The sequence below is a fragment of the Anarhichas minor genome, unplaced genomic scaffold, assembly GCF_050575085.1.
Source record: "Anarhichas minor isolate MPS153535 unplaced genomic scaffold, ASM5057508v1 ptg000007l, whole genome shotgun sequence".
NCBI classification, from domain to species: domain Eukaryota; kingdom Metazoa; phylum Chordata; class Actinopteri; order Perciformes; family Anarhichadidae; genus Anarhichas; species Anarhichas minor.
This window is the reverse complement of record NW_027466453.1, coordinates 20092663-20105728: the sequence shown is the minus strand read 5'-3', so window position 1 is coordinate 20105728 and position 13066 is coordinate 20092663. Positions and strand designations below refer to the sequence as shown.

General features: G+C 40.2%; 1 protein-coding gene across 9 annotated transcripts; it reads right to left on the bottom strand.

Annotated features, from left to right (window-relative positions):
* Positions 1-1006: 1006 nt before the first annotated feature.
* On the bottom strand, positions 1007-9635 carry LOC142945133 (NACHT, LRR and PYD domains-containing protein 3-like). Of its 9 annotated transcripts, none has more exons than XM_076086522.1 (11): positions 9598-9635; positions 9044-9156; positions 8693-8932; positions 6563-8447; positions 6192-6365; positions 5837-6007; positions 5274-5447; positions 4839-5009; positions 3605-3778; positions 3405-3454; positions 1007-2493 (listed from the first exon to the last, which is right to left on the bottom strand). In XM_076086522.1, the coding sequence occupies exons 2-11, from the start codon at positions 9090-9092 to the stop codon at positions 1958-1960; spliced, it is 3624 nt and encodes a 1207-aa protein (XP_075942637.1). In that variant the 5' UTR covers positions 9093-9156; positions 9598-9635; the 3' UTR covers positions 1007-1957. The 9 variants fall into 9 exon arrangements, with proteins under 9 accessions (XP_075942637.1, XP_075942638.1, XP_075942636.1 ...); XM_076086523.1 differs by having other exon boundaries at positions 9044-9112; XM_076086521.1 differs by having other exon boundaries at positions 9044-9161; positions 9598-9633.
* Positions 9636-13066: the final 3431 nt, after the last annotated feature.

Below are 13066 nucleotides of genomic sequence, written 5' to 3'. Positions count from 1 at the left end.
ATATTTCTTGTGAACTAAAGTTAGGGACAAAGTTCTCCATAATGGTTCCTTGGCTCCACTGGAAAGATTGAGACAGAAATCTCATGAAGGTAAGTAAGTGCAATAGACTTTAATTTCAAGGTATAGTTCAACATTTCGGGGATTATGCTCATTTGCTGCTCAGAGTTGTGTGTGTGTGTGTGTGTGTGTGTGTGTGCCATGGCACCTCAGAGTGAGTAACGCTAACAAGGCTCCTACTCTGCAGTCGACTGAAATGAAACAGGTGACAAAACAAACAGCAGAGGAGTACAAAAATCTAAATCACTAATTATTATGCATTTAATAATTAGTGAATGTTGTACATTTAACAGGAGCTCATGTCCTCTGTAGTGTTTAAGGCCTGTGTCCTTGTGTGAACTGTCTGGGACACCAGGCGTCTTCAGCAAATGTTTAGTCTATTAAGAAGCAGTTGATTGCCGAAAGAACACTTCAGCTGTTTGTCCTGAATAAGAATGATAATAAACTTGTAGAAAGCGTCAATACTTACGCAGGGCTGATTTGCGACCATGATTTACGAGAAAGTGACCTTTGTACTGGAACGAATTGTTAAAGTGTCCAGATACGTTGACGCGTAGAGACTCGGAGACAGATCTTCGAGCGGTCTTGATGTACATTCTGTATGTGAATCAACTCTGTTGCTTCTTAAATAAATGTCCATGTGATTAATGATTTTTACACCAGTCTCGAGTGAATTTTTCTAACAATATACAAACATGTATTTCTGGTTATTGAAGCTATTCTAGGATCGGTTTTATCCTGCAATATTTTATTTTACATGGGGTTCATTCCCTTCTTTAAGATTAGTGCAGGGACTTGTGCTTTCAAACGGACAACTTTCTCGTCACAAGCTTGCTTTCAGCCCATTTAGATATTCTGAATTCTGAAAAAGTGCTCAAACCCACCCCTCTTTGGACCCAAATTACTTCATCATACTTTTAGTTACAAAAATATTCAAACTTCAAACAGGTAGCAAGACTTAGATCTTTATTTGGTATTTACAAAGTCACAGTTTACATTTCATGCTTTTAAGACCGTTTCAGATCCTCTGATGCACATGTGTCATGAGAAAGAAAGTCATAATTATAAGATACTTTAACACAACAGTCATAGAAGCAGCTCTTTGGCAGGTTACCCTACATTTGACATAGAAAAGTATTGTGAGTACATTGAAGACTACTTTAAACGTGGCTCTACAACACATGAATTACTTCTTGCTGCTTCACGTGGGACTGTACAAAGCAAACGCACCCTTGAAAGGATTTTAAGCAAGAAGCAGCTCTGGCGTAGAAAGAATAAAGCCGATGTGGCTGAGGTGGCGACCTTCATTGAACAGCAACTGGAAACATCTGGTCTGTGTCATGGTTACAGATGAATGCACCAAAAGTGCCATATTTTTATTATCAAGTCTAACTTTTCATCTTTTTTTGTTTTGCTTTTTTTGGTCTTTGTTGTTTTCTTTAATAGTTTGATCTTCGATAGAGTAATGTGGGTTTCTTCACCCTAAATTAAAAGGATTTAAGTAATAATAACAGAAATGTGCTTAAATATATTTTTACATTTATATAACTGCATGTACAATATTTTTACACTTGAATAAACAATAATCAAATGCAGACAGTTATTTAACAATATGTTAGGAGTAGTTACATTTACACAGTCTTACAGTTACAACCGGCCCTTTGAGGGCGACCGTGATGCTGCTGTGGCCCAGAGTGGAAATGAGTTTGACACCACTGCTCTAATGGGTTTGTGTATTAATCCTTCAGACCCATATGTTTAAAACTGTATGTTACTCAGGCTTTTTTTTGGACCACGGTACAGATTCATTTTATCATTGAATTATTCTACAGGTCTTGTATCACTGTTTTTGCATGTATCCAGCAGGGAGCCGCTCTTTGTGGTTATACGTACAATGTTTTCACAAAGATGTTTTGGGTTGCTTTATTTTACAGAGGTAAACTGATCCGTCTGCAAAATAGAAACCAGGATGGAGTGGTTCAGTGAAAGTCGTACAGACAGTGTACAGGTGGGTCAGTTTATCAGGAAAGACCTCAAAAAAGGACAAAACACCCGCCGGCCAGTCCAGATACACTCCTATGGTGCTTCTTTTTGTAGCACAGTACACAAACTCAAAATTGGAATTGTTATGACAAAAGCTCCCGTTAGAAAACCAGCACCAGGACTTTTCATTTTGCCCCAAAGAAATTTCAGTTGAATAGTTGTTCACCCTGTCCATACTTTTATATGCAACTCCAACATCAGCTGAATCACACTCAACCTCCCAGTAATGGCGACCGGTCAGACCCTCTTCACACAGAACTTGACAGTGTTCAAATCTCTCTGGATTCTCAGGATACGGCTGCTTCTCGTGAACACATGTTGCCTTTTTGTTCTCCTCTGACAATACTGCATTCAGGCCTGCTGTGTTGAGGTCCAGTGTCAGATCACATGCATCTGTAATGAAGACAGGAGAATCAATTCATTAGTGGAGTACTACTGCTGTGTGAGTGTGGTTCTTGATCTCCTATTGCTTTAGTACTATCCAATTAGAGATGTGTTGTATCTCAAATAGCACTCAAAGCAGAGTGGCATTCTTTTTCTCAGCCTGTCCATGATTTATCTATTTCACAACCATAGACTGTTTATAATAAGTGGTCGTAGTCACCGTGACGTCACCCATTGGTTTGTGGACTGTGGTTTTGAAGCCTTAAGTTCGGCATTTTGGCCGTCGCCATCTTGTTTTTTTGCAACCAGAAGTGACACAAGAGGGTGGAGTTAAGTAAAACTAAACACTGAATATTTAGGCAACCAAAAGAGTTAAATAACTTTCATGAACTGAGAACACACTGTGATAGAGTTAAAGTTGAAAGACGAAAACACTGACAAATCGCAGAAAGGAAAACGCTGTGGTAGCAACCTGTCAATCACAGTAGCCCCGCCCTAAAGCATCCCCTGCTTTATGACCTATGTCACTCTAAATATGACCATCATTTACTAAATGAACATCATGCTGTATTGAAGAAGACTTCAAACTAGCGATGTTGTTCACAATGTCTGCTGATGTGATAAATCAAGTGAGAAGTAGAGTCATTTTCTCATAGACTTCTATACAATCTGACTTATTTTTAAAACCAGAAGAGTCGCGCCCTGAGGGCCGGTAGAGACCTGGAGTTTGCCACCTGACACTTTTTTGTATGCTATCACTTAATAAATACACAACAATATAGTACAGTGATAACAGAACCACAGTCCTGTGTAGATACGTGCCCCCCACTTAACATGATATCCTCATATCCACATTTAACGATACATTCATGTTACAACATCACAGCTTTAGCATTTCATTACAATAATCACATTCTTACACTGTCTCAGGAGCTGCAGGTCAAACCAGAACTCTTCGTTTTGATCCACACTGATGGGAAACAGAGGGACAGCAGGTGACAACATCAACAATATTGTCACACATGCACTTCAAATCGACCTCAAATAAAATTAATCTTAAAAAGATCTTGGAGTAATGATAGAAGTGATAGAAGTGAGTGGACAGCCTGTTTGAGCATACTTGAGCTTCTCCAGACTGTAGCGTGAATCCCTCTGTATTTCAGTCAGCAGCTCGACTCCTTGATGTGCCAGGTGATTAAAGCTCAGGTCCAGCTCCCTGAGGCTGCAGTGGTCAGACCTCAGAGCCGAGGCTAGCGCGGCACATCCATCTTCTGTCACTTTACAGGATGACAGCCTACAGAAATCAGGCAAATTACATTTTAGGCTTGTGTTACATGCCCTTATCAGCAGCAATTTTCACTTGTTAACATGCCACACATCCCATTAGATGTCATTGATATGGCTCTCCCTATAGACTTGACGTGTAGCACCACACATCACACAGTGAGACACTTTAAGAGCAGGAGGCAAAGCAAAAGAAGGAGCAGAAAAGAAGTTGTACCCCTAACATGGCAAATATTATTTTTAGAGATAAATTTGAGACACTCGTTCTCTCACACGCTACATGTACTTACTCCATCCTCGAGATGTACAGGGTGGACAAAATGTTTGTTCTCAGTACAATACAATTCAACAGCAGCACAACCTCCAAAACGCCCTGACTCAACACCACTCTTTCAAAGAGTTTCAGAAAGCTGAGCACTATATCCATGAACGTCTATAGAACTCTATTGTATTAAAGAGCGACACTGTTGTGTTGACATGTTACAAAAGGCTAAATCCAGACATATCAATTAGCAGAGTCAAAGTGAATAAGAGCAGTGGACTCAGGCTGTCAGAGGGGATGGGGTTATAAAAAGCCTTTATGGCACTGTATCATCTCCATTTAAGGACACCCATTAGTGCACTGCATCTCGTTTTCTCCACTGGAAGGGCACCCATGAGGGCGCTGCATTATGTTTAATCTACCGCAGGAGAATCCAAGAGGGCGCTTGATCATGTTTTCTAAAAGGCACCCGAGAGGAAACTTGATCATCATTTTTCTAGGGGAGGGCACCCTCGAGGGCACTTTATCATGTTTTACCAACCGCAGGGGCATAAAAGAGGGTACTGCATAATGCTTTCTCCACTGGAAAGGCACACTCTAGGGAACTTTATCATGTTTTAGCGATCAAAGGGTTATCAAAGAAGGTACTTTGTCATGTTTTCTGCCCTGGAAAGGCACCCTCGAGGGCACTTCATCATGATGTCTCTTCTTGAAGGGCACTTTTGCGGCGCTTCATTCAGACATAGGGGCACCAAGGGGCTATATTTACTGAGTCCACCAGTGAAACAGAGCTATTCATTGCACTGACCTTCGCGTTTTCAAACGGTTTGGGATCTTCAGTGCAGTACAGAGCGCCATGACTCCTGAGTCCTGCAGGTCATTGTAGCTCAGGTCCAGCTCTGTCAGGTGGGACGATTTGGAGCTGAGTACTGAGGCCAGCTGCTTACAGCCTTCCTCAGTGAGCCTGTTGTGACTGAGACTGAAAGACAAATGAAGGAATATCATTTAATTGCTTCATAGTCTATTTAAAAATGTTTACAGATGAAAACCTTTACTTAGTGTAGCACGTTGTTTTATCAATTATCTTTATACAATTTAGTTTGTTCTACTCAACATTCACCTTGTCAGACATAATACTTTCCATTAACATACTTCCTAACATCTATTGTGTTTGGATTTTGTGATTTGCATGATAATGCAGCTGTCATTGAGACTTGATGTGCAACGTAATGCAGTGTTTCACCTCAACACTTCCAGAGAACAGTTCGTGCTCATCAGCCCAGTAGAGAGGATCTCCATTTCTGAGTCTTCAAAATTGGTGTAACTCAGTTCCAGCTCTCGCAGGTGACATGTGTTGGATGTGAAAGCCGTCGTCAACTCCTCACAGATTCTTCTAATACCAGGATTTCTGTTGAGTCTTTTGGTACAGAGATGATTAAAAATGGCATTCAATTTAGAAACATGTACTTTCCAGCCGGACCAAACTGACTTGTGATCCAGAGCACACTGACAGCAGCTGCATAAAAGTATGCAGTGAGGTGTAACAAACAATTTTACATTGCACAGATATTTGATTCAGTGTCAATATGGTAAATATTGTTTACAGTAATATAGATTTAACAACAATGATCTATCAAGAAGTATTCATACAAAGACAACATGACTATTTTAGCAGGACAGCTGTTCCTACGGTGTGGATAATGTCTTTATTGAACAAATACATTGTTTCTGCCAAAGGACATAGACTTTACATGTACCTTGTATTCATACTTCAATGTTTTTGGGAAAAACATATCTGAGACTGACCTGAGCTTCTCCAGTTTAGAGCTGTCTAGCCCAACAGAAAGCAACGAGCATAAGGAACCTCGCAGTGCGTTTCCACTCAGCTCCAGTTCCCTTAGTTTTGAGATGAACTTGATCTTGATAGCTGATGCCATATTTTCGCAGACTGGTTGTGAACCTACATTACCTGAGAAGCTACAAACAAAATGTGAATTTAAAAAAAAAAGAATTATTGAACTATGACAAAATGATCTATTGTTTTATGTACTTCACTGCTTCTACAAATACATATCTAGAAGGTACTAAAAAGAACAGAAAAGAAAAGACAAATAGTATCACAAGAGAAAATATTAAATATAAGAATAATAGTTTTACTAACCTCAGAGCTTCTAGTTTACACTGAGAGTTTAGCAGTCCATCAATCAGGATCTCTGCACCTTTGTCATCAAAGAAATTATTTATCAGGTGCAGTTCAGTGAGCACAGAGTTATGCATTCTTAGAGCTGAGGAGATTGTTGCACAACCCCAAACACCAAGCCACACGCCAGAGATTCTGTGGAAATGAAAAAAAGAATCAAGACCAGATCAAGTTTTAGATGCATGCTATTCATTTGTGCAGGGATGCATTCTGTGTACTTGTGTGTGCTTTATTAAAAAAACCTACCAGCTAAAAAATGTCAGCTCAAATTGTCAAGTGACAAAATGATTGTATGCAATACAGATATACCACAATAGAAGCAACCAACCCACCTTGCTTTTCTGCTGTTCCTCACGGCTGGGACAAGCCTAAAAGCACCTTTAGCAGATGGTCTGTATTTCTCCAGGTTGAATTCATCTAGAGGCGTATTTGACATCAGAATTGAGTCGGCCAGAGCTGAGCACTGAACAGGGGAGAGCTGTGTTTCTGGATTGTGGTCTGATTTTAGATACTTGTGCACGGTTTCATGCAGGGAATTGTCTTTCAGCTCGATCAGGCAGTGAACAATGTTCAGACATCTCTCAGGTGAGCAGTCCCCAAAATCTATTTCTAAAAGACTTGTCCTAATTTCCTCAACAGCTGCAGAGTGGTTCTCTTCCTGCTGAATCAAGCCTTGGAGCAGTTCTTGTGTTGATTGTAGGGACATGCCAATAAGGAACCTGAGGAACATGTCCAGTTCTCCTGTCTTTCTCGGTGCTGAATTAGCTATTGCAATTTCCATCAGCTCAGGCAAAGGTAAATCAATTGGATCTGCATCCAAGATAGACTTGAGCCCTTCCTCTGACCCTTTGAGCAGGAATTCTTTGAGGACTGGGGAATCTATCTTTTTACTTGCAAAGCTGCGGTACACATAGAGAGCAGCAAAGTACTCGTGAACTGTCAGATGCACAAAGCAGTAGAGTTTCTTCTTTCTGTTGAACACGCTCTCTTCTTTGAGTATCTCTGTGCACAACCCACTGTGAAGTCCAGCTTTGTGTATGTCGATGCCATATTTTTTCAGATCATTGCCAGTAAATATGATTTTTCCTTCAATCAGGTGTTCAAACGCCAATCTGCCTAATCTAAAAATGAAGTCTTCATTTGACTTGACGATGTCCTCTAAGTCTAACTCGCACTGGTTGTCGTACTTTGTGGTAGTTACCTTCATTTGAATGCAAAGGAAGTGTGTGTACATCTCAGTAAGAGATGTGGGTATCGTTATGTCTCCATCTTTAGTTCTGTCCATTTTTAGCAGCAAATACTCGAGAACTTTTGCCGCAATCCAGCAGAAGATAGGTATGTGACACATGATGTATAAGCTCCTGGACATCGTGATGCTGTCAATTATTCTTTCAGCAACTGCCTTGTCCTCAACTCTGTTCCTGAAGTACTGTTGTTTTTGTGGATCGTTGAATCCTCTGACTTCAGTCCACTTGTATACATGTTTGCGAGGGATGCGCTGAATGTGTCCTGGTCTGGAGGTTATCCAGACAAGAGCGGAGGGAAGAAGGTGCTCCCTGATGAGGTTGGTCACCAGAGTGTCCACTGACGATTTCTTCGTGGCATCCGTTAATAACTCGGTTTTTCCAAAAAGCAGTTCAAGCTGGCTTTCATCAAGACCATCAAAAATGAACAGAACTTTGTGATTTTCAAATATTCTGGCAACTGCTACGTCATTAAGGTTTGGATGGAATTCTCTCACAAGTGACTCAAGGCTATGCTGATCACTGACCAGGTTTAGCTCCCTGAACGGTAGCACAAAGATGAAGTCCAAGTCCTGATTGGCTGTCCCATCTGACCAGTCGAGGATGAACTTCTTCACGGAGACAGTTTTTCCAATGCCGGCAATTCCCTTTGTCATCACGGTCCTGATAGCTTTCACTTTCCTTCTGTCATGCCCGGATGACTCGCTATCTGCTGGTGTACTTTTAAAGATGTCATTGCAGTTGATTTTAATGTCCTCGGCTGTTTGACACCTCGCCTTATCTTCAATGTCCCAGATCTCGTGTTCTAAATTGACACGTTCACTCTCTCCTTGTACAATGTGAAGTTCTGTGTAAATCTTGTCCAGTGATTGTATATTCTCATGATCTTCTTCAGTGCCTTCAAACTCATATCTGAACTTTTCCCTCATATATTCTTTGTGCTTGTTGATGACTTCTTTGACGACATCTTCTGCTGTAATGAAAGAGTGCAGTGATGTTTGATGAAGCAATGTTTTCAGCATTTGAACATCTTATTAATTCGTATTAAAATTGCAACTTTTATCTACAAGCTATGCTCACAAATAGACGGAATATGCCTGGATCAATGTTTTATGGCTGAATAGTTGCTGACATGTTTGCACAAGTAGGTGTATTACTAAACTAATCATTACAAAGATTACATCATCATCATGTTTAGACCAGAACGACCTCACTTACCTTCGTATATCTTTGGCTGAATTTTCTGGAGGATTCTATAGAAAGCAGATTTGGCTTTTACACATCTGATGGTCGTGTAGAGCTCCCTCATCTGGTCCTGGCTGGTCCGGGCTACCCTGATGTTGTCGTACATCTCTTTATGCATTATCTTCTGCTGAAGCATCTCATCCGCTATTGGCATCACTAAAATGACATCCTGGATGAGCTTAGCCCGGTTTTTGTCCACCCAGTCGGCTTCTTCTAAAAAGAAAACAAACACGTGATGAATGGCCTCTAAAGCATGTGCGTGTTTTTGTGATTGGCACCAAGTCAAATCAAGATTGCCGCCATAAACTATAAACTTGAACTCACCTTTCTCCTCTTCAGGATCGTCTGTTTGAGTGAGGTTTGTCCCACTCATTTTCCTGTATTTTCCCCCGCCTGAGTGCAGAGCATTGGCTTTCTTTATTGTTAGCTCAGTGAATCTGCCCTTTGGAAAGTATTTAAATATCAACAAGTTGTCTTTGGACCAATACCATGCTCCGCTTTAAACATCGCTGTCCTCAGACAAACTAAAGCATCTTTCATTATGTCGTTGCTTTACAATAGACGTCACTGCCTTTGGAAGTAAAAAGACGCTTCTGATCCGCATCCATCTTGTGGTAATTATCAATTTGATACATATTGGGTCAAAAATGCGTTTGATTTGTTACAGTTTCAGAATATATTTTTTCGTATTTACTGCAAGAAGACATTAACAAAACTTGTTTTGTTTTGCAAGTAAAAGCAGCGTCAGTTTTATCTGTATTTTTTATTCTTAACAACTCTAAAACATTGTAGAAGAAAACATTTGTAATAAAGCATCTATCTTCACACACACACACACACACAAACAGGCATAGATAGATTAAAATGCATTGTTTTACCTGATGTAAGCTGCAGCAGGAAACAAGACTGTTGTATCTTCAGCATCTGTGTGGGAATTTTCCTCATGCACAGGAAGCCAAATATTTGGTGGGCGGACCCAACTGAGTGTGTGTGTGTGTGTGTGTGTGTGTGTGTGTGTTTGTGTGTGTTTGTGTGTGTGTGTGTGTGTGTGTGTGTGGGTGGTTAGGGTGGGACTAAGAAGAACTTTCCGTTGCTGCAAAGATCTACGTGATATACTACAGTACAGACATAAACAGACACATGATGGCACTGCTTATTAACAGAAATACAAGAACAGACAGTAACAGCAACACCACTTTCCCCTAAAAAACACGCACAAATATTTACATAAGTCCACACTGACAATTTGACTGGCTTCACATGGCTTCACACTGACGCATATATGAAGATTATATGATGCATGATGCAGAATGATTAGTCTTCTTCAGAAAGGAAGCTGTTTCTATCTTCCTAAAATACACATTATTATTAAAACTGACTTGAATGGCAGATGATGCAAACATTGTGACAAAGTAAGTTTGACTAAACAAGACTTTTTAGTCTTGTGTAGCACCAACAGTCACTAACAGCAGGCCTCTGTGCTAATGTTGTCTTCAGGTTGAGGATCTTAGCAACTCTGCTGTCATAGAGTGTATATAGTTTTAATGCTACTACTACTACTTGTTTATATGCATTCAACAATAAGTAGGTTGTGTTGTCTTATCTGTCATAGGGTATAGAGCATATTTTAGTGGAGGCAGCAGGTAAATTCATCATCTTATCATGGATTTACAAGTGCCTATAAAAAGTATTTTTCCCCTTTGGACCAACAAAAAGACTGCATGTTTTTGTGATTGGCACCAAGTCAAATCAAGGTTGACTTTAACTCACCTTTCTCCTCTTTAAAGGCCGAAGCAGGATCGTCTGTTTCAGTGAGGTTTGTCCCACTCATTTTCCTGTATTTTCCCAGGAAAATGACTCAGAGCCAATACCATGCTCCACTTTAAACATCGCTGTCCTCAGACAAACTAAAGCATCTTTCATTATGTTGTTGCTTTACAATAGACGTCACTGCCTTTGGAAGTAAAAAGACGCTTCTGATCCGCATCCATCTTGTGGTAATTATCAATTTGATACATATTGGGTCAAAAATGTGTTTGATTTGTTACCGTTTCAGAATTTTTTTTCCGTATTTACTGCAAGAAGACATTAACAAAACTTGTTTGTTTTGCAAGTAAAAGCAGCGTCAGTTTTATCTGTATTTTGTATTTTTAACAACTCTAAAACATTGTAGAAGAAAACATTTGTAATAAAGCATCTATCTTCACACACACACACACACACACACACAGGCATAGTTAGATTAAAATGCATTGTTTTACCTGATGTGTCCATCTGCTTTCACCTGTTCCAAGGTCCTTGTGTCCTTGAGCTATAGTTTTATATGAAGTAGAAACATTTAATTATAATTTAAATAGGATGCATTATTTCAGAAAAACAGAAAACTGCAGAAACACTGCATGCTTTCACAGAAGCAACCCTGAAATCCCAAGTGAGAGTGTGGCATTGTGAAGCCACGTGTTTCCATCCAATCACGGTTGCCTCAAAATATGCAGAGGCCATGTGTAAACCATATAAAATTGTTGGCTACCTAAAGGGATGCTGTAAGGTATAGCTTTTGTCTGTTAACTAGTGGAGTCAGTAATTGGTGTCACCTGCACTCATGGTAGGAACTGAATCCTGCTGATAGGAGGCTCTATATAAAGGAGATGACTTTGACTGAACAGGGGGAAAGGAAGATCAGTGTGTAGCTGTGTGCACGTGATTATGTTACTTTATGATGAGTTGAGTTGTATTCAGTTAAGCTAAGTTAAACTTTTGTTTGTATATATGTTTGGTTACACGTGTAGCAGGGCACTTTTATAAATAAAACACCTTTTTGATATCGGAACAAAGTCTCTCGTGTCTGACTCCTACTACTTCAGAAGCCACTCCGGTCAGGCTTCACCACACCATGTCATGAAATGTCGTTCAAATAAACACACACACACACACACACACACACACACACACACATTAGGCCGACATTACTGCACAATCACCTGACCTGGCATACCATTTCCTGTTCAGCATCCCGCTCTTGTTACACCGTGAGAATGCAGTGCCGGTGATATAAAGTGTGAAGTGCGGCAACGTGAGATCTGGCTGTATCTTCTCACCTCAAGATACAGGCTAGCACATGTCACCAGTCTGTCATATCTAGGTTACCGGGGGGAAAATACAACTGATTTTATTTAAGTGAGATCATGCAACTATAAATTACAACTTCTAATATTCATTGAGGGGAGGGTGTGGTTTAGAATGATGCAATCCTACGTCCGGACGAAATGATGATATTGGATGATTGTGCTAAACCTCAGATTAATTTTTAGTAAATAGTCTGTTTTTCACATTTTGCCCGAAAACAGTCCCTGGAAATTTCTATGATCGTCATGTTTGTTATGTTTTCTTTTTTGTGGTAAAAAAAAAATGGTTATGCTAATGCTATGCGGCAGAAATGCGACCTCGTCAATGTGGGTGCACAAGCAGGGAATTGAGTGCTTGTGTTCTAATATGGCAAACCTGCGTGTGCTCATTTCTGAGTGTAGAGTTGTGTGTGTGTGTGTGTGTGTGTGTGTATGTGTGTGTGTGCCATGGCACCTCAGAGTGAGTAACGCTAACAAGGCTCCTACTCTGCAGTCGACTGAAAGGAAACAGAAGGTGACAAAACAAACAGCAGAGGAGTACAATCCCCATGAGAGTCACAGAGCTAACACGCTCCACAAGCTGAGTTAATGTTGTCAAACCCAGTTTTAAAACTCCCGCCCATCGACCAACCTCCACAAGCTGAAGCGCCAACCTTTTGATCTCTGACTTTGGTCATTTGTGTTGTGCTCAAAGATGTTTTGAGCCATTCTGTAGTAATGTAAGTAAGTAAGTAAAATGTAGTATTTCAAAGAGGAAAGCATAAATAACACAATGTGACCACACAAGGGCCAATCATTTACAAGAACAGTTTTTAAAACATGAAACGTATTTAAGAAGGCACAATAAACAGTAAAATACTGTTGGGAAAAATCTAAATCACTAATTATTATGCATTTAATAATTAGTGAATGTTATACATTTAACAGGAGCTCATGTCCTCTGTAGTGTTTAAGGCCTGTGTCCTTGTGTGAACTGTCTGGGACACCAGGCGTCTTCAGCAAATGTTTCGTCTATTAAGAAGCAGTTGATTGCCGAAAGAACACTTCAGCTGTTTGTCCTGAATAAGAATGATAATAAACTTGTAGAAAGCGTCAATACTTACGCAGGGCTGATTTGCGACCATGATTTACGAGAAAGTGACCTTTGTACTGGAACGAATTGTTAAAGTGTCCAGATACGTAGTGAAACGCAAAATGTGTGTGTTACCCTGTGCCAGCCCAC

Coding starts and splice junctions, on each gene's coding strand:
- LOC142945133 (XM_076086522.1), bottom strand. CDS start 9,092: ATGAGTGGGACAAACCTCACTCAAACAGACGATCCTGAAGAGGAGAAA. Junction 5,448..5,836: donor TCTAAACTGGAGAAGCTCAG/GTCAGTCTCAGA, acceptor CTGTACCAAAAG/ACTCAACAGAAATCCTGGTA. Junction 5,010..5,273: donor TGTTCTCTGGAAGTGTTGAG/GTGAAACACTGC, acceptor TTTGTCTTTCAG/TCTCAGTCACAACAGGCTCA.